The sequence below is a fragment of the Macrotis lagotis genome, chromosome 6 (genome assembly GCF_037893015.1).
Source record: "Macrotis lagotis isolate mMagLag1 chromosome 6, bilby.v1.9.chrom.fasta, whole genome shotgun sequence".
Classification (NCBI taxonomy): domain Eukaryota; kingdom Metazoa; phylum Chordata; class Mammalia; order Peramelemorphia; family Peramelidae; genus Macrotis; species Macrotis lagotis.
In genome coordinates, this window is record NC_133663.1 from 125441722 (window position 1) to 125463658 (window position 21937).

Below are 21937 nucleotides of genomic sequence, written 5' to 3' on the forward strand. Positions count from 1 at the left end.
ACAGATGAGAACTCATTGTTATTGGAGATTGAAGAAAATGACCTATGAGGCATTTATAAATGTTAAAAACAAAATGAATGTGCTTTTCTAGTTACCAGAATGCTTTTGACCACTGAATAATCACTTCTCTTGTCTTTGAATACTTTCCTTTTGTCTTTGGAGGAACACCAAAGTGAGGTGTCAAAGACTGGGTTTGGAGTCAGGAACTGGGCTCATCTCTTATTTCTGGGACTCTGAGGGATCTGGAATCAGTCATTTTGTCTCTCTTAGTTTCTTTAACTGTAAAATAAAAGGTTTACATGAAATAGCCTTAAGCTTCCTTGAATTTCTAGAGCTGTGTGATCTGAATGGGGGGAAGGGGGTGGCAGCAATGCAGTAGATAGAGCACTGGGCCTGGAGTCATATTCCTGAGTTCAAATCTGGCTTCAGACATTTACTAATAAACTATGTGATCCTGACTTAACTGTAAACTTTATTGATTTGTAATGCCCCTTTTGAAACTACACATTAATTAATCATCATGAAGAGATGTTAACAAAATTAAACTATTATTTTTTGCCAGTTCGCCCAGTATAAATTTTTACTTACTGTTAGTAGTAGTCTTTTTTTAAAAAATCTATTAAATTTTGTGATAATTAAATAACCAGAAGCAATGAATTGGGCTGGGGAAGAAGGAAAACCACATTCAAAATATGAACTTTCTTCAGTTAAAACTTAAAATTTTTCACATTTGGAAAGACATGTCAAAGAAATAGTGTATTACATAAATCACCATCTCTTTGGATAAACAAGATAAATAATTGAATGAGAAGACAAACTGGCATTCAGATAACTCAAGATAAACTCAAGATAAAAATCAGTTGATAGTATATCTGGCTTCCTTCATACTCTGTACCTATTTGTGGGGAGGGGGGAAATATTAAGAGGTACATGCACTATATTCTGCACCCATCAAGGCCTAATTAAGACTTAGATTCTTCTATAGTCCAAAAGTTAGGGACAAAAGGGGTCACTTATTGTTAAAGGGTTATGCAGAGGCAGCTGGCAACATGGGGACCAAAGTACCTATAGAAAACAAGAGTTTAATATAAACTATATAAACTGGCCAATGTTTTTTTTAGAAGGCAATACTGTTAACTAATAAAATGTAATTGCTGGCACATCTCCCCCCCCTCCACCTACCCACATAAGTAACTAGATTCAGTCAACATTTTGACTATAAATACTTGTAATAAAAAAAAAATTTCCCTTTTTTTCTCTCCAATGATGGGATGGGTAAGAAAGAAAAAATAAATGTTTATAGAAGGCAGAGCCAATATAGAATAGTAGCAGGAAGAATTATAGTGAGTCTCCCCCCCCAATATTCCCTCCTCCCACTCAAGTAATCTACATAGATCTGGAAAACACACCAGACTTGGATTTCATGATTTGGAAATCCAAGGAAAAAAAAAAATCAACTGAGTCATTTTTCCACCACAAGTTGGCATTGGGAAAAAGGAATGCAACAGGCCCTAGCTAGTAGCATGCCAGCATAAGGAGAGGCTCTATATTAGGACCAGAAGAGATCCCAAATTCAGCATAGAAGAACCAAAACTTGTATAGGTTCAGAAGTAAGCAGAATAATGACCAAATGAAAGGATTCTGTCAGCTCTGGAGCAAGCCACAGGTATGTTGTTCGGATCCAAACCATTGTCCAGTTTGATTAGCCTTTAAGAGTTCATGGAGGAGAGCATTATATACTAAGGTATGGGAGGGTAATGTGGAGATCCCCAAGGTCAACCAACAGAGGAGGGAGTTGCAGCCAGGAAGAGCAGTTAGCTGTCATCTCCTGGGTCCCAGGATTGGGTTTGGGGTATTCCTGACTCTTCACTACCCCACTGTCATTCAGTTTGGAATCAATCTGTGTTGGGTGTTGAATGTCCAAGAAGGAAGTCCAGATTTGATTCCAGAATTCAGGGAACTAGGCAAGATGCTTTAGAAACATGTAACTACAGATGTAACTCTTATCCTTATATATATAATCCTCAGTGAGAGGTAAATAGACCCAAAAACACAGACCTCTGTAGAGTAAGTTACAGTTAACTTACTGTTATGTTGATATTAGTTTTTCATTTTATATCAGCATAGTGCTTTGCCATTAAATTGTCAGTACTTCTAAGTTAAGAAAAACAAATAAATGTCACAACTTGACAATTTCATGGAAAACCTAGCAGTATATGAGCTAGTTATAAATTCTTAGCTGATCCAGTTGACCACACTTTTCATATTCTTTTACTTTACAGACAAAAAAAGGACCATCTGAGTGGCTTAAGACCCTGAAGACAAAAAGGATATAACTTTTTGGAAGAACTTCAGATCCTGACAATCATTTTAAAAGGACTTATTCTAGAAAAACATCTTAAACCTAATCATGTTCTTTGTAACTTTGAATTGGTGTTTTAAATTTTATTTTAGCCTTATTTTTAAAGTTGAATTGTGCTAATTGATTTCACTAGAATTATTAAGCTGCATAGAACATACAAATATTTCATACTTGTTTTATCTATCCTGATACAGTGAATTATTTATGATCTAGGCTAAGAAGGAAATTTTATAATTGTTTAATTTACATTAAAGTATTTGTCTTATAAATATTTGTGTTTCTATTCATCAATTTTTTTCAAAAAAGTCCCAAGTCCTGTAAATTTAGAACCTAATATATTTTTAGATTTTGACAAGGTTTATGAATCATCCTAGTAAGCTACTCATTTTAATTGAATGTTTATTATATACCTATTATACCTTGACTGCAAACTGGAGATTCAAATACTAAATAGTCCTTGGCTTCAAGGAACTCTTTTTCGGAGGGAAGAGGGGAAATCAGGATACACACACACGCACACACACACACACACACACACACACATGTATATATGTCAAATTGATAAAAAGGAATGTGTGCATGTGTGTATGTGTATATACATACATACAAATATGTAGGAAAATTTAGGCAGGAAGAGGAAAAAGAGGGCACTAACAAATCTAGTGATGTGGAAGGTTCCCAGAAGTAGATGGGTTCAGTTGCATTTGATTACATATTAGATGCTAATTCTCTTGGCTCTGGACATTTCCAATTTAAGATGATCAGAAAAATAATGGAAATACAGTCCATAAATCAATAAGCAATATAAGACCTGCAGGATTTTATTTCATACTTTTTTGTCTTAAATTTTACTATATTATTGCTGTTGTCTTTTATTCTTCAAGAAGACCATGATATTGAGGAGGTAATGCCATCATTACAAGTGAATTGGATTTAAGTGAGTGCTGTGTAAAGTCACCAGCCTCAGTTTCTCCTCCAGAGTCATCTGGGTCCAGTGGCCTGATATGGAAGAGGGAGCCTGGAAATTGGCCCTATTTGCTGTGGGAGACTTTATCCATTTTAAACTAATATCTCTAACAAATCTCAGTTTGACTGAAGCTATCTTCATTCAGTCATTAAGGTAAGAGAAAGAGAAAACAGAGAGGCCAAAAATGACCACTTCCAAATAAGAAGAAAATTGCTAGGGATGATGAAGACAGGTGAGGAAAAAAAAGATGCAAGAATTCTCTTTTAGCATAGTTCCCCCCCCCCCCCAGGAAAAAAAAAACAATCTGGGAAGGAATACCTTCAGAGTTTGTGGCCAAAACTAAAACAATTGCTGTTTGAATTCACACTGAACCAAAGGAAGGAAGGTAGTGCAGTGAATAGAGCACTAGCCTTGGAGTCCAGAGGAAGTTCAAATCCAGCCTCTGACACTTACTAGCTGTGTGACTTTGGGCAAGTCACTTAACCTTGATTGCCTAGTATCCAGGCTGTTTGCAGTTGTCTTGATTCATATCTGACCACTGGACCCAGCTGACTCTGGAAAAGAAAGTGAGGTTGGTCACTTAGCACAGTTCCCTCTCACTCAAACACAATTCACATGCTTATCATGGCATCACCTCCCTGATGTCCTGGTCGTCTTCCAGAATGAAGGACAAACATAGTTCAGGAGAACCAGTGATGCCATGACATGCAAATGAGTTGAAGTTAAGCTTCACTATGCTTTGCTTACAGCCTGCTCACCTCTCGGTGCCTTTCTCTCCTACTCCCACCAGTATCCAGCCCCTCCCTCCACTTGCCCAGAACCTTTGCTATAGCTGTACCTACTTGTAAAAATTTGCCTTACAATACCAACACCTTGTTTTTCTACCCAACCCCAGGCCTAGGGGACTGTTTTTACTTCGGTTGTCCTTTAGACTCCCTCCAGAAATATGTTAACAGGTCTCATTTCTACCATTCAAATCCCCCAAACTTCAAAGTGCCCTTCAACCATTCAAATAAACTTTTTCCCCTGAAGGAAGGTACTTGGAGAGTAACCGGGGTGCAGTGGATGGAGTCAGAAGGACCTAGGTTCAAATGTGACCTGAGACAATTACCAGCTATGTGACCCAGAGTGAGTCACTTAATCTTACCTGCCTCAGTTACCTTATCTGTAAAATGAATTGAGAAGAAATGACAAACCACTCCAGTAGCTTTGCCAAAAAAAACCCCAAAACACTCCAAATGAGGACACCACTGAAAAATAACCAAAGTGATTTGCTCAGTGATGACACAAGAGCAAATCTATGTCAGATGACTTCCAGGCAGTTCTTCCTTGAATCCATATGCTATAGCTCTTCTCAGATATTTGCCTAATAAAAATGTTATCCCTGATAATATAACTAATTTTATCTCCTCATTAACTACTAGGAACAATTAGACACTTGTAAGATTGAATAAAATTAAATTCATATCCTCCAAACCTTTAGTTCCTAGCATATGTTACTCCCTGAATGTCAGCCTTGTTAGTGCTATAATTAAGCAAGTTTTTTAATGTTATGTTCTGAACATGTATAGTCAAAATGTCACCAGCATTAAAAATGTGATCTTAAATATAAGCATGGCCATTCCCTATACACTCTAGGTATCTTCTCAAACATTATTTGCCTTGCTGCAAACTTATCTGCTTTTCTTACCTCTGATCTCCTTAATCTATAAATCTATATCTGGTTAAAAGCATCTTGATTTATTCATTATTATTGATAAGAATTAGTGGGATTTCCCCAGGAGATCTAATCAAACTGGCTTTCACAGTCCAACCAAGGGAAATGAAAAAGGGTACCATTTCCCTTTCTCTTTATGGTCGACTGTTTTTAAAACCCTCGTTTTACTTGTTCTGTCACTTGGGTGGCCTAAAGGTGCTAATAAGACTTTTGTAAGCTAAAATTTATCAGATCTTCCCATTTTCAAATGGCCTAGTTTCTAGTTCCTAATGATCCTATCAATATTTTTTCATAAATTATGACACCCACATTAAAACACAATATTCTAGATGAGGTCTGACCAGACTAGAAATATATCAAGACTCTCAATACCTCCCTCCTCCTATATCCTAGGCTGCTATTAATTTATAATCACGCAAGATTTTTAGCTGCCTTAATAGGCATCATTGAGCTTGTAGACCTATAAAAGATTTTATTATTTTTCGGTTTCTTTGTGAACCCCATTTGAGGTTTTCTTAGTAAAAATACTGGAGTGTTTTGCTTCCTTCTCCAATTCATTTTACAACTGAAGAAACTAAGGCAAACAGGGTTAAGTGACTTGCTCAGGGGTCACAAACTAGTGTTTGAGGTTGGATTTGAACTCAGGTCTTTCTGGATCCAGGCCCATACTCTATTCCTCTATACACTGTCTCATCTAGTTGCCTTTAAAAACTTTAGCAGATGACTTAGTTCTTCTCAAGAATACAATCCAAAACAATTCCAAAAATAAAAATTGTTTTATTTTTAATTCCAAAATACTTGTGATCAAAAATGCCATCCACATCAAAAGAACCATGAAGTCTGAATACAGATCAAAGCATACAGTTTTCACTTTTTAAATTTTTTTTCTCATGGTTTTTCTTTTCTGATTCTTTCACAACATGACTAATATGGAAATATGGTTAATATGACTGTATATGTATAGCCAATATCAGATTGCTGTCTTGGAGGGGGAAGAGAAAGGACAGAGGAAGAAAAATTTGGAACTCAAAATCTTGCAAAAATGAATATTAAAAACTATGTATGTAATTGGAAGTAAAAAAAATAAAAACTTTAGTGGACTTAATGGAAGTAGTATGAGCAGAGGTCATTTTGTCCTGTCTTCACCAACATACCATGATTATATCAATTTGATATATCTCTTGTGGGGGAGGGGTACTTTTTTGATGGTGGACTTTTGCACAAATAATTGATCTTGCTATCAATCAAATTCAGTCACTAAAGTGGACAAAAATAATCTGAACTTTTTTCTGATCATTTTTAATCATTTTTAATCACTTGACATAGCCTTGAAGAAGAAAATGGCAAACCACTTCAGTTTTTTAACCAAGAAGACCCAACCAAAACTACTCAACAATACACATAGGCTGAATAATCCAGTGGAGACTACTAATTTGAGGGTTGAGAAGGCCCTGGTTGAACTCTTGCCTCTAAAATAGCTACGTGGCTTTGGGCAAGACACTAACCTCCCTGGGCAATTTCCTCTAAGTAAGATGAAGACAATAGCACCTACTTAGAAGGTTTTTTATCATAATCAAATATAGAATATATATTAGCAATTATTTAATTTGGGAGAATTTTTTTGTTCATTTTATTTTCAATGTGGAAAACATTGGGAAATTTGTGGTGAAAGAACAAATAAGGAATATTAAAATGTAGAAATGACTTTTCTTTGACTCAAATTTAAGTGTTTGGCTTGATATTTGAACCAATTCTATTTAATCTTTGACTTTCCTTGCAATGATTTTTCCATATTGGTGAAATCTTGACTAAAGGTTATTTGCTAACCTGTTGACTATAATTCCTTATCCTGGCAACCAGAGAAATCTCACTTCTGATAGGAGTTTAATCCCTACAAGTTTAAAATTTGCTCAATTTTTAAAATGAAAACCTAGGGAAGCCCTTTATCATGTTCTCTTGATAGAACAATCTCATTGCCTCCAGTCTCACCCTGCTCTAATCTATACTACACACAAACTATCTGATTAAATTTTTTAATGTACAGCTCAGGTCATGTTCTTTCCCTGCCCCAAAACCTTCAGTGAGCCATTCCTTGTCACCCATGTAAAACTAAATTCTGTGATCCAGCTATTCACGACCCCCTTCCATTTATCATCATCTCAGAATTCTAGTCTTTTCTACAAGGGCTGGCCTAATTAAATGGCAAGAGGGCAGGATTTTAAGTTAGGAAGACCAGTTTCAGATTCTCCCATGTATAAACTGGAGATAAAAATAGGTTGCTAGGATCAAATGAGATAATATATGTAAAATACCTTACAAACCTTTAAGAGCTTTTATAAGTGTTAGCTATTATTGCTTCACACCAGCTCAGATTTCTGTTCCAATTGGGCTCATCCATTTGCTATCCCCTGGGAATTTTTACTTCCATGCCTTTGCAAAGAGTTGAACTTTCCTTGTTAAAGCTTTAAGATTCTGTTCAAGGCTGCCTTCTCCATAAAGCTTTTTCTAACTATACTAAGCTCAAGTTGGCCCTGGTATACTTTGAAAGGACTTGAAAAAGGCTTGTCTATTCCATCCCCACAGTCTTTGACCTTTATCATATAATGCTTGATTTCTTAGTTTGTTATTAAGTGTGTATCTCTCCTCTCCAACCAGATTGTAAACTCCCCGAGGAATCATATCTTGAACATATTTCTTTGTAACCACCACAGATAGCCCATAGACTGATATACTGGGGGAAAATATTTATTGCTTAATGAATGGATCCTCATTTGTTCTAAGAATTTCTAATATTCTCAACTTTTCATTGACAGTTATATTCTCAACTTTTCATTGACAGTCCTTCCAGTCACCCAAATTTAAAATCTCAGACTTATTCTTGACTCTTCACTCTGTAGAGAACATTGAGCATGCTCATTTCTTTAAAAGGTAGGTAGAGAAGATGGAAATTAGGGCAGATAACAGAGGATGGCCCCAAGAGCATGGCACAGAAAGGGACCAGGAGTACTGAATCCCACAAGGAAAGTTAAGGACCATGAAAGGATTTTTAAGCTTAATGGGGGAAAGAGAAATATCAATCACAGACAAGAGACTTTGCTTAAATTGAATGGAATAAATTAACAACAGAAAGAAAAAGAAAAGAAGCCAAATTATAAATTCAAAGTACAGTATAATATATTGCTATTACTGTGTACTGATCAGTTCCAATTAGAGGCAGCTGGGGATGCAATGCATAGATTTCTGGGACCAAATATGACCTCAGACACTCTCTATCCATTTGACCCTTGTCACGGGGAACCTCAGTTTACCTTGGTTTCGTCATCTGTAAAGTAGGTATAATAATATCATTGACTTCTCAGGGTTGTTATGAAGATCAAATAAAAACCATAGAAATACTTATTCCCTTCTCCCTTCCTGTTTCCTCAGCCTAGGAGAGTGAAAGTACTTGGGTGTGATGGATAGAGCACCAGCTCTGGAGTCAGGGGGACCTGAGTTCAAATTTGAACTCAGACACTGTGTCCTTCTAGTTGCATGACCTTGGGCAAGTCACTTGATCCTGATTGCCTCGAATCTAGGGCCATCTCCAATCATCCTGATCCATATCTTGGACTTAGTTCCAAAGGAGAAAGTGAGTCACTTAAACCCAATTCATGTGCTTCTCATTGCATCACCTCCCTGATGTCATTTAAGGACAAACATCCATCATCATCAAATACTAGGAAAGAACAACAACAACAAAAATAGTTAATGAAGAATAGATATTCAACAAAAGTAGACTTACTATTTACTTATATTGGATATCTACTACCCATTTACCACACCAGAAATGTCAAAACAGAACAAAACAAAACAGCAACAAACAAAACCCAGCAGATTGCACTGCAGTCTAAGACCATCCTCAAAGATTAAAATGTAGTTTAGAAATATTTTGCAAAATAAATATAAATACAATACATTAACACGTGATTTTCTAAGTCAACATGCAGCCCTCAGGGAATCTTACATAAAAATTTAGGGACCCTGTTTCTGTTTAACAGCACTGAGTCTAAACATAACTGCTCTTGATGAATTCATGTCACCAGACCCAGATGAAACACCCTCAGATACAGAAGGAGCAGTTAACTGTCCATGTTATTTGAAAGATCATAAAATCATTGATTGGGGACTAGGGAAGAAGGGCAGATCTAGAATTGATCATTCAAGAGATGACTAGTGACACCCTCAAGAAAAGGGAACAGTGATTATAGAAAGCAGCATGCTTCCTCTTAATAGTCCAAGCCAGACTCCACTTGACTTTGACCTTGTCAGACCACACCTGGAGTTGGGTGTTCAGTTCTGGGAATTACAGCTTGAGAAGGACATCAGAAGTCTATAGATAGAGCGCCAAGAAGGTAACCAGGATGGAGAAAAGCTTTGTAGAACGCTCAAGTTGGAAGAAAGTGGTAATGTTTAGCCTGGAGAAACCTAAGAGAAATCATTTTTTGTAGTTTTCAAGTATTTGAATAGCTGTCTCGGGGAAAGGAGATTAGACTTGATCTGTTTGACCCTGGGAGCAATAAATGAAAATTTTCGGGGTTTTTTGTTTTTGTTTTAAAGGGTAAGTAGGCTTGATGCTTCCTAACCATTAGCACTATCCAAAAGTAGACCTGTGGCTGGAGGTCTTCAAGCAAAGACTATGACCACTTTGGGTGTGTCATTTTAGACTAGATGGCTGCAAAGGGCACTTCCAATTCTGAATTTCTGTGTGATTCTGAGTGATTAGTAATACAAAGAAATTCTCTTCCAAATATCAGTTTGTCCATAGTTACCTTTTTTTTTTTGTCTCATGAGTTGTGAGAAAGAATGATACAATGAACAAGTTTTGTATACTTTCCAAACAACCTCTAACTCTAGAAGGATTGGACCGTCCCGCAAAATTTCTATGGTAACAAGCCACACAAACTGAAGAGCATATCTATAGGAGTAAACCATTCATTGACTTAACTTTTAATATGCAAAGCAGTTTGAACCCTTTTTTGAGATAGGCATCGTGTAAGCTATTAGATCTATTTTTCCTTGGGCACTGATTAAAAGAGGTTATTCATAAATGCTCCAGGATAAACATATTCTGATTTCAACTAACTTCTTTGTCTTTCTACCGTTGCTCATTTAAAAATGTTTGTGAAAATTTCTTAACAAATCCCGCATATCTAAAACAGCGTAATACCACCAGAGGAATGCCGAGAACTTAAAAATCGTGTTGAGGGAAACCTTTTTAAGATAGCGATTTGATTGTGTACAAACCTTCTGAAGTTTGGAGTCTGTGTTTGGGGAAGTAAAGTGGGTATAAGTTGAGACTGAGCCCTGTGGGAAAATAGGCCAATCAAGTAAACAGTAAATTAGCCCAGAGCTATGCCTGTTTACCTAGACAAAGTGTGTTAGTTCTGTTTGAAGATACTTCAAAAATAACAATTGTAAAAGAGAATACTGCTTTGTTGGAAAACCTGCTTATACTTTGTTTGACCATGAATAATTGAGCTTTGTAATGTTAATACTTCTTTTAAAGAATATCAGCTAAGCAAATGCAACTTAATTACAGGTAAGCAGTTTGGAGGGAACTTGTGACAGCATTTTATTGAGGGTCTTTTCAGTTTTCCCTTCAAGTCTAATTATAGCTGAAAGATCATTTTAGGCTACCTGGGATAACAGCTGTAATTAGGAGAGTTTTCATTAATGTTCAAAAAGATCAAAATGGTCATCTTAAGTTAAAAAAAAGATCAATTTCAACATTTTATAATCAAATTTACCTAATAGTTATAATCGTGATTAAAAAGTTAATTTCTAACTGGTTTATCTTAATTTTTGATCTTGGTAACTAGAAAACTCATTTCTGAAATGGGTCTAAACCTCAGATACTAAATTGAAATATTGAAATACTATTCAAGAACCCACAGTAAAATTCCCCAACTAGATTGATTAAAAGTTCTTTTAAAATTCTGCTAACAAACTGAGTCCATAAGTAATCTCTATGGGGAAAAAAGGGGGGGAAAAGTCTCCTGTTGGAATTTTCCTAACTTTCTAAAGAAAAAAAAATATGATTGAGGATTGCCTCTCCCTATCATTAAAGTCTGCAGTAAAGGGATTATTAAAATGAAAGTTTGATTGGAAAACAGGTGGTATAGATTTGGCCAGAATTCACATATGACCTCAGATAGATCCTATCTGAGTGACTCTGGGGAAGTCTTGCCTCAGTTTCTTTATTCTTAAAATGGGAACAATGATAGCACCTACTTCCCAGGGTGGTTGTGAATTTATTGCTTTTAAAGATCTTTGTAAACCTTAAAAATAGAAATCTGAGACAATGAAAATTGTGGGATGTATTGCTGATAAGTGCTTTAAGCATTAGGTAAGATGAAGTAAAACTAGATGAAGCCCTCTTTCAGCCACATGATTTTTCTAAATTAATTGAATCATATGGGTTTGGAACATTGCATATATCATCAGACTCTTGATGGGATGGCTGGTTTTCCTAAATTTTTTTTTCCTTTTCTTTCTTTTATTCTTTATTAAAAGGGATGGTTATCTGATGGAGCAGAAGAAGGGCTGTATTTGGAAAAGAACATGCTGCAAAACCAAAAGATCAGTAAAAATTAAAAGTTAGTGCATTTATTACTATTTGCTTAAATTGAGATTTTTCCTTGGAAAGGTCCATAAAGATGGTGACCCAGATGACTGCTTGTCACATTGTGGAGTCACAATTGTCTAGTTACTACTTAGCCAACCTGTATGGCAATGTGTGAGAGTGTGTGTGTGTGTGTGTGTGTGTGTGTGTGTGTGTGTGTGTGTGTGTGTATCTGCTAGAGAACTCAAAGGACAATAAGAAATTGTCAGGAAGAATATTAATCATTATTATTTGGCATTTAAACACATAACTTAAAAGCTAGGCACACCTGTATAAAGGGGGAAAAAATGATATCTACAGGGTTTCTAACCCAACTGAATTAGCACATTCCAAATCCATGAGTGGTTTCTTTCATTATGGTAGTAATTAGCTTTGCAGCATTGCTTTCATTCCAGCCAGCAGGGATGGAGAACAATAAGGGTGTTTACCAGAAACAGGAGAGAGCTTACCTTTCTTTGTCACCTTGGCAAATTCTCTCCAGGCTAATCTAAATACACTCACTGCCGGGTGCCATCCAGTACAATGGAGTAAGGCTGAAGTGTCCCTGGCCACAGTCACAATCACCTGATTAATTCACTTGTCACAGAAAACCGGAGAAAAGAGGAGTCACTCTCTCCTCTCTCTCTCTCTCTCTCTCTCTCTCTCTCTCCCCTTCTCTCTCTCTCTCTCTCTCTCTCTCTCTCCCCTTCTCTCTCTCTCTCTCTCCCCCCTTCTCTCTCTCTCTCTCTCTCTCTCCCCTTCTCTCTCTCTCTCTCTCTCTCTCTCTCTCTCCTCTCTCTCTCATATATATAAAATCATATTTGTGCATACCTGTGTGTATGTATTTAGAAATGCATGTATACATAATGTATATGGATATAGATATCCCATAAAAAACTGCCATCACAAACCCAAGAAGGTAGCAACTTTTTATAGAAATTAGTTTGAGAAGAGAAAAATAAAAATTTATTAAGAAGTTGAATGAATTCATATACATATATGTGTATGTGCATACAGGATCAGTTTAATCTTTTTTTAAAAGAGAATAGTCAAAATGCTGAAAATTCTTTGGTTTATGCTTGCTCTTGCCAATGAATAGTATAGAACGCTAGCTATTTTCAGTGGCTCTTTTTTTTTCAGTAATGGGGAAAAGTAAATTATTAAATGGACGAGTTATTTAAGTTTGAAAATAAACAGCATCTCACGCTGGGAAATTGGGTTACAGGCAGTTTTGCAATACAGCATGAACATGTCATTAGTTTTAATTTTCCACAACAAAGATTTTCGGGTAATTTGCTTTTAGTAGAATAGAGTACTTTTCCTTCCACCACTGGGTTATCATTCAACATCCTTCACTGTCACCATTAATGCTTTTAAAAAGAAACTAGTAAAAAAAAAAAGATGTCCTTGATTTTCCCAGACGTTTAAACCTTATAGCAAACTTATTGCATTCCCAGAAGAACTTGAAACACTTTAGGTGCAAAACAGATATGTCTTCTGACCACTATATAATGCCATATATAATGTGGTGACTTTATAGGACCATTTGACAGGCTTTAGTGTTTTAGGGTGCTGGATGGAGACTGTATTTCTATACTGTAAAATTCAGACTCTTTTAGAGGAACAATCATCAGTTACACATTAACCAGGAAAGGTCATTTCTTGTGGCAAATGCAAGGTCTATTGATCAAGTCACATTTGTTGGTCAAAAAGTTTCCCTGTTACTGAATTAGAAAGGGGAGACAAGTCATTTGGGGGGTGGGGGCATCATGATATTTAGAAAACAGCAGGTTCTTTCAGCAGATTTGAATCCCATCAAATATTTATCATTAATTTTTCACAAATAATTCACTGTTGGGGGAAAGAGGGGACAGGGTTGAGCTGATCTCTCCCTGAAGGTAAATTAGTCTGTTAAATCACTCCACTGGAAGTTCCAAAAATGATTAATCATCTCATACAATTAAAGGATAAGACAAAGCCCAAGGAAAATGAAGGCCTTATTTTTTATTTCTCTTTCAAAGCAGTCCTCAACCTGGTTTCCCACCATCACAAGCTACAGTTTATTTTCAAACTTAAATAACTTGTCTGTGTAACCTTATCATCCTGGTACTTCCCACAAATTTCATATATTATGCAATCAAACCCATAAATATAGGTAGAAGTTGACTTGAGTGACTGAAATGGAGCTAACCACACATTTGTAGTTAAAGCTTTTATCGACATTTCTGTCATAAACCTCTCCCTTTTCTTTAAGAGATTTACCAAACCATCATAAAAAAAAAAGGAGTTATTGGTTAGATCTTTGCAAACATGATTCTCAGGAAGGGACTGTTTCTTAAACAGAATGGGTTTTAACTTAAGGAATCTAGCCCGGGAATATAGAGTATATGTTTTAAAGGGCAAGGTCATCAAAAGGGATTTTCATATTAAAGATTGGATGGGACATCCAATATTTTCCATAAAATACTCCCTGACAGTGAAATCCCCTTTTTTGTATATTCTTGAAAAGGTAACATAAGCTATTCCTACTAATACTTCATTATTATGGCATATCCAAGACAAGAGGCATAGCTTATATAAAACAATAAAACAGTAGCATAAGATCCTAGATGTAGAGCCCAATTCCCTAATTATTACAGATTAAGAAAGTGAGGCTTAAAGAGATTCAATTAGCAGAATAAAGATTTGAGCCCCTCATTCCAAATTCAGAAATCTTCATGGAAAAAAATTTCCAGGTACTCAATTCAAATGCATACTAGAACAAGTAGCTACTCCAAAACTTTAATGATGTGGTAGGCCATATCACAGTACTCTTTCCAATACACCATTCTGAGACAAGCTATATAGCCCGAAGTAAAGTTAAAAATTCTAACCTATAGCTGCCTTTTTGCTCTCTGGTGACTGGGGGGGGGGGGGGGGGGGGGAGGAGTAAATTTGAAGTTGGAAGATCTAGGTTCAGATTCCATCTCTGCTGTTTACTAACTCTGTGAATCTGTGTTTGTGTACTTATGTGAGATGATTTCTAAGGTCCCATTCCTATGCTATAATTCTGTGTGAACACTAACCTTAAATATAAAGGATAGAAAAAATCTAGTTAGGCATAAGTTGCTAAATACATTGTTATTTGGTGCAGAGCTAAAAACAATGAGAAGAAAGGTCAAGAAACAAAAAGCTACTTTGTCCACAGCTGATGGTACTGATACTGCTAGTCTATTTTCTTGACCTACTACTGATGGTAGTCTCTCCTGTCCTGTGTTTTGAGGAATGAAATTAGGCAATTGAAAATTTCTAGGTTTATTTTATTTTACCAGGACTAGAGGAGCTCCTTTATTCATAAACTGTATGCTCAAAAAAAGGAAAACTGCCTTTAACTATTTATAAGAATAACTATAAAAACTTTGCAGAATTAGTTTTTCATTATGATTTCCAAGATCACCTTTCAAGTCTGACATAGTCTGCTCTTTTATCCCTTGTGCCAAAGTCTGGAATGAAGAAGTGCTATTTTATATGTAAGGATTGGGGGGGGGGGGTCAATTGAGTCAATCAGTGTGATATCCACTTTAGCATAAAGTAAATGACTAAATGTTATTAAACTCTGATCATTTAATCAGGTGAGAACATTTATTTATCAGATGCTTTAGATTTGAGAGAGGTGGGGTATCAATTGATTACTCAGTATAAAAATATTTAGTAAACACTTAATGTATGCTATATCCTTTGTAAGCACTAGAAAACATTTGTAAAAACAAAAAACAAAAACCAAATGGAAGTCCCTGACCTCAAAGAGCTCCAATCTAATAGGAGAGGCAAGATACAAATAAATATGTAAAAGCAAACTCTAGATAGAACATATTTTTTCTTTCCTTTGTTCTAGAAGAAGACCCTGATATCAGGGAGGTGATGCCAAGACAGGCACCTGGATGGGATTTGAGTAAGGAGGGAATGTGCTAAGTCACCAACCTCACTTTCTCTTCCAGATATAAATCAGGATGACTGGAAATAGCCCTAGGTACAAGGTAATCAGAGTTAAGTGACTTGCCCAAGTTCACAAAGCCAGTTAAGTGACTGATTTCACATTTGAATTCAGGTCTTCCTTACTAAAGGACTAGTACTCTAACCATTATGACATCTAGCTGCCCTAATGGGATAAATTAAAAATAATAAACAGAAAAATGCTAGACTTAAAGGGGCATTAGGTTCCTATAAAAGGTAAGATTTTTAGCTGGGACATGAAGGAAGCCAGGGAAAGTTGGAGATAGAGATGAGGAGGAAGAACATTCCAGGGAAAATAGCAAAGTTGGAAGTTTCAGTATCTTGTTTCAGAAATAGCAAGACCAAGCATCTATCACTGGATGCAAGTGTAGGGATGGAGCGGTGGGTTATGAAGGGTTTTGAACCCCAGGCAGGATTTCATGTTTGACTTTGTATGTATGTGAAAGGGAGCCACCAGAATTTACTGAAATAAGTTTGTATATTTCAGTCAAATCTGTGCTTAAGAAAGATCACTTTTTAAAAATGAATTTATTTTGCCAACTACATGCAAAGATATTTCAATAATCATTAGGTTTTTGAGTTTCACATTTTTAAGACAGATCACTTTTGCAGCTAAATAGAAAATATGCTGAAGTGGGGAGAGACTTATAATAGGTAGAACTACCAGCAGGGAATCTTTGCTTAATTTAGATCTCCTTGATTGTGCCTTTTTGCTCTCTGGTGACTGGGGGGGGGGGGGGGGGGGAGTAAATTTGAAGTTGGAAGATCTAGGTTCAGATTCCATCTCTGCTGTTACTAACTCTGTGAATCTGTGTTTGTGTACTTATGTGACATGATTTCTAAGGTCCCATTCCTATGCTATAATTCTGTGTGAACACTAACCTTAAATATAAAGGATAGAAAAAATCTAGTTAGGCATAAGTTGCTAAATACATTGTTATTTGGTGCAGAGCTAAAAACAATGAGAAGAAAGGTCAAGAAACAAAAAGCTACTTTGTCCCACAGCTGATGGTAACTGATACTGCTAGTCTATTTTCTTGACCTACTACTGATGGTAGTCTCTCCTGTCCTGTGTTTTGAGGAATGAAATTAGGCAATTGAAAATTTCTAGGTTTATTTTATTTTACCAGGACTAGAGGAGCTCCTTTATTCATAAACTGTATGCTCAAAAAAAGGAAAACTGCCTTTAACTATTTATAAGAATAACTATAAAAACTTTGCAGAATTAGTTTTTCATTATGATTTCCAAGATCACCTTTCAAGTCTGACATAGTCTGCTCTTTTATCCCTTGTGCCAAAGTCTGGAATGAAGAAGTGCTATTTTATATGTAAGGATGGGCGGGGGTCAATTGAGTCAATCAGTGTGATATCCACTTTAGCATAAAGTAAATGACTAGATGTTATTAAACTCCGATCATTTAATCAGGTGAGAACATTTATTTATCAGATGCTTTAGATTTGAGAGAGGTGGGGTATCAATTGATTACTCAGTATAAAAATATTTAGTAAATACTTAATGTATGCTATATCCTTTGTAAGCACTAGAAAACATTTGTAAAAACAAAAAACAAAAACCAAATGGAAGTCCCTGACCTCAAAGAGCTCCAATCTAATAGGAGAGGCAAGATACAAATAAATATGTAAAAGCAAACTCTAGATAGAACATATTTTTTCTTTCCTTTGTTCTAGAAGAAGACCCTGATATCAGGGAGGTGATGCCAAGACAGGCACCTGGATGGGATTTGAGTAAGGAGGGAATGTGCTAAGTCACCAACCTCACTTTCTCTTCCAGATATAAATCAGGATGACTGGAGATAGCCCTAGGTACAAGGTAATCAGAGTTAAGTGACTTGCCCAAGTTCACAAAGCCAGTTAAGTGACTGATTTCAGATTTGAATTCAGGTCTTCCTTACTAAAGGACTAGTACTCTAACCATTACGACATCTAGCTGCCCTAATGGGATAAATTAAAAATAATAAACAGAAAAATGCTAGACTTAAAGGGGCATTAGGTTCCTATAAAAGGTAAGATTTTTAGCTGGGACATGAAGGAAGCCTGGGAAAGTTGGAGATAGAGATGAGGAGGAAGAACATTCCAGGGAAAATAGCAAAGTTGGAAGTTTCAGTATCTTGTTTCAGAAATAGCAAGACCAAGCATCTATCACTGGATGCAAGTGTAGGGATGGAGCAGTGGGTTATGAAGGGTTTTGAACCCCAGGCAGGATTTCATGTTTGACTTTGTGTATATGTGAAAGGGAGCCACCAGAATTTACTGAAATAAGTTTGTATATTTCAGTCAAATCTGTGCTTAAGAAAGATCACTTTTTAAAAATGAATTTATTTTGCCAACCACATGCAAAGATATTTCAATAATCATTAGGTTTTTGAGTTTCACATTTTTAAGACAGATCACTTTTGCAGCTAAATAGAAAATATGCTGAAGTGGGGAGAGACTTATAATAGGTAGAACTACCAGCAGGGAATCTTTGCTTAATTTAGATCTCCTTGAAAACCATTGGACAGAGGCAGCTAGGTGGCACAGCAGATAAGAGTAGCTGGCCCTGGATCAGAAAGACCTAAATCCAAACCTAGTCTCAGACAGTTACTAGATGGGTGATCCTGGGCAAGTCTCTCCACCCCAATTGCTTCCCAAAACAAAACAAATCAAAATAAAATGAGAAACTAACTGAAACAGTCCACTTAGCATCAGCTAAGCCATACCTATAGGTAATTTAGTTAGTTTTGTTCTGGAAGATAACTGCAAATTTAGGAACAAATTCTAAATATAAGATTTTCAAACCCTTCTCACATTTCTTTCTGTGCCTTAGGGGGAGAAACCCACAGAAGCTACTTTCCCACGTGAAACTTCTATAGGCACTTTGGCAGCTAATCATATTCTGGACTAACATGGAGGCCCCAGGGCACTTATTCACAACTTTTTGAAATTACATCATACTTACTTTATATTTATTTACTTGCTTTGCATTTGGATGCTTATAGTAGAATAGACATTCCTCTAGGTTGTTTTTTATTTTTATATCCCCAGGTCTTTGCTAAGAACCTGGTATATAATAAGAACTTAATGTTTGTTGAATTGTTAAGTCTTCTATGTTTCCTTTGAAAACAGACTTGCTAATTAATAAACACACCAGTAATTATATTGGGTTTTAAGGTTTGCAAAATGATTTACATATATTACCTCAGGGCTAGTGAAGTTATTAATTTATTCTACAATTTTGGAAAGCACTGTGCAGTTATACAATTAAAAAGTCACCAAAAAGTGTCTAGTAATCTCTCTTTTAACTTTATACCCCCGAAATAGTTGGTAACAGAAAGAACCTTATCCATACAAGAATATTCATAGCAGCTATTCATAATAATAAAAACCTGGAAATAATATACCCAATAAACTGCACACTAGCTACATAAATTGTGGTACATGAATGTATTATAATATTATTGTATTAAAAATAATGGTTAATATAAAGAATATTGAGAAATATGGAAGGATTGCTATGAAATGATGGGGGGTGGAGATAGGAATCAGACCTGGGATTTTATTTATTGGGATAGGAAATCACAGATAAGGACTTCTTGTACAATGCAGGTCAGTTTGTTCTTTGCAATTTATCTAGATCATTGAGAGATTAAAAGAAATGCCCAGGATCAAACAGCCAATAGGCATCAAAAGTGGAATTTTAGCCCAGGTCTTCCTGGTTGTTTCTTTGTCCAATATGCCAATGTTGCCTCTCTATATAAAATAATTCAGAATAAAAAAGGAAAACCAAATTCATATACACATACATATACATAAACATTCTATATGTTGTACATTCTACAAAAGAATTACAGAAGATACTTTTTGGTTTTGTCATTTGTATGCTTCTTGAATTGAACTGAAAAAGGTCAAGCAACAACAAAACTTACAGTGAATAAAATATATTTGATGTTATTTTGTTTAAGTTAGTAGAAGAGCTCTTTTGTTAATTGGTACACAGGAGTATATTCTTGCTCATACCTATCCCCTAACACAGTGCCCTTCAGACAATATGCTTAATGTTTGTGTGCATGTTGTATCTCCCCAGGAGAATGTAATTTCCTCGAGAAGAAGACCCCTTTCATTTTTCCTTGTATCTTCAGATTATAATAGGTCCTCAGTTGCTTTGCACTGTCTCACTGAATTGAATTCTGTATAATCTATCCCCAAATAATTTTTTTTTTCTTAAAATGACAGTCTTGTCTTGTTACCTTGCCATATGCCCACAAACTGGCCAAAATCTTACCAATTGAAAAAGTCTTTCCTTGATTCCTCAAGCTACCAAAACTATCATCCATTATCTCCTCTTTTTCACCAATACTTCCTGAAAGAGTTGAGATTGTTTCACTGAGGCTTCTCATCTCTCATCCTGCCATTCACTACGAAAGCAACCATCAGCTTCTGATTTACATCTCCATCTTTCCTCTATTAATGATGACTGCATTTTCACTGGCCGTCAAAGAATTTTTCCTCATCCCTGACTTCTTTCAAGTCCCAGCTAAAAGTCTCTCCTTCTGCAGGAAGTCTTCCCCAATCCCTCTGAATTCCAGTCCTTTCTCTGTTGACTATTTCCTATTTCCTGTATGTAGCTTGTTTGTATATATTATTTGAATTCTGTCTCCTCCATTAGATTGTGAGCTCCAGAGTTCAGAAACTGTCTTATACCTTTCTTGGAATCCCCAGTGCTTACTTAGCTCAGTGCCTACAAATAGAAGTTATTTGAAATCCAATGATCTTTTCTGTCTTCATTCTCCTTGATTTTTCTGTAGCACTGGACATGACCAATTGTCTCTTCCCCCTTGGTTTCCCTGAAACTACAACCTCATAGTTTGCCTAGTTCCCTAATGAATCCTTCTATTTCTCCATTGTTGGCTTCTATTCCTGACCCCTTAATATTATTAGTATTCTCCCACCTTCTATCCAGTAGACTCCTTCCTCTGCATTTTCTTCCCTAAAAATTCATACAAGTTTAACGTGGTTCAATGGCTGGTGTCCTGGACCTGGAGTCAGAAAGACTTCAGTTCAAAGACACCCTCAAACATTTAATATTCCTTTGACCCTGGACAGAAATTTCCTGTTTATCTCAGTTTCCTGCTTTGTAAAATGTCCCTATTCCATAAGGTTGTTCTAAGGAGCAAATGAAATAATATTTGCAGAGTGCTTAGTACAGTGTCTAGAACATAGGCACTAAATAAATATTCTTATTCTTATTCTTATTATTATTACTTTCCAAATTTCAGCTCTCATCACTAGGTGACTGACTTCTAAATTTCTACATTTAGCTCTCACTTATATTGAGTTTGAGACACCTTTCCAATTGGCCATTGATCATTTTCCCCTATATGCCCCCAGTAGCACTTTAAACCTAGCAAATCCAAAACCATACAAAGTCTTCCTCAACCAAAACTTGATCCTCCCAATAACTCCATTTACTTAGACAGGTATACTCAAAACTTTACTGTTAACTTTAACTCTCTTCCCATATTTAGTTACCAACTTCTGTCAATTCTTCTTCCAAAATTTCTCTTCCATCTATCCCTTCCTCTTTATTTCAATTTTTACCGATCCAATCCTCCAATGTAAACCTTTATTATCATTTCCTTGGACTATTGCAACAGTTTCCTAATTGATTTTTCTGTTTAGATTCTTTCCAGACCCAACCCCAAACTACCAATAACTATGAGAATTAAGACTGAAAAAGGTCACTGGATTTGGTGATTAGGAAATCATTTAGGAGAGTATAATAATGTCAGATGAGTAGATTTCACATGCATCTGATTATGTCACTCTTCCACTAAAAAATTTTATGAACTCTCAATTGCATACCAATTAAAATGGAAACTGCTTAGGTTCTCTGTATTCTAACAAAGCCTCATCAGGCTTATCTCACCTAATTCTCTTCCAAATACACTCTATTCTAGCCAGAAGAGACCCACTACACAAGAATCAGTTTAGTAGAATGTAGGTTTCTTTAGAGTCTATAATAGTGCTTTGGGCAAGCTGGTGCTTAATATGTTTAAATATTAGCTATTATCATGAATTACCTTCATGTTTTTGCTCATATTATCCCTTTAACCACTCTCCCCACCCCCACATCCTCAGCAATCTCTGCCTGATGAAGTTGTCCTTTCCAGTCTTCAAAACCCATCTCAAAGGCTGCCCTCTCAGATCTAACATCGCCCAAGAGTAATTACCCTTTCCTTAGGCCTTGCTTAAAGACAT

At 36.1% G+C, this 21937-nt stretch overlaps 1 protein-coding gene across 3 annotated transcripts in view; it reads left to right on the forward strand.

The window, feature by feature from the left end:
* PIBF1 (progesterone immunomodulatory binding factor 1) overlaps positions 1 to 11686 on the forward strand; it is a 317017-nt gene extending 305331 nt beyond the window's left edge. The window contains exon 18 of one of the 3 annotated variants that reach the window (XM_074191801.1): positions 11599 to 11686. In XM_074191801.1, the coding sequence (XP_074047902.1) occupies positions 11599 to 11679 (81 nt within the window). In that variant the 3' untranslated portion in view covers positions 11680 to 11686. Of the gene's footprint in view, positions 1 to 4; positions 6640 to 11598 lie in introns of those variants that run through there. The other 2 variants (XM_074191800.1, XM_074191802.1) reach the window with 2 other exon arrangements.
* Positions 11687 to 21937: the final 10251 nt, after the last annotated feature.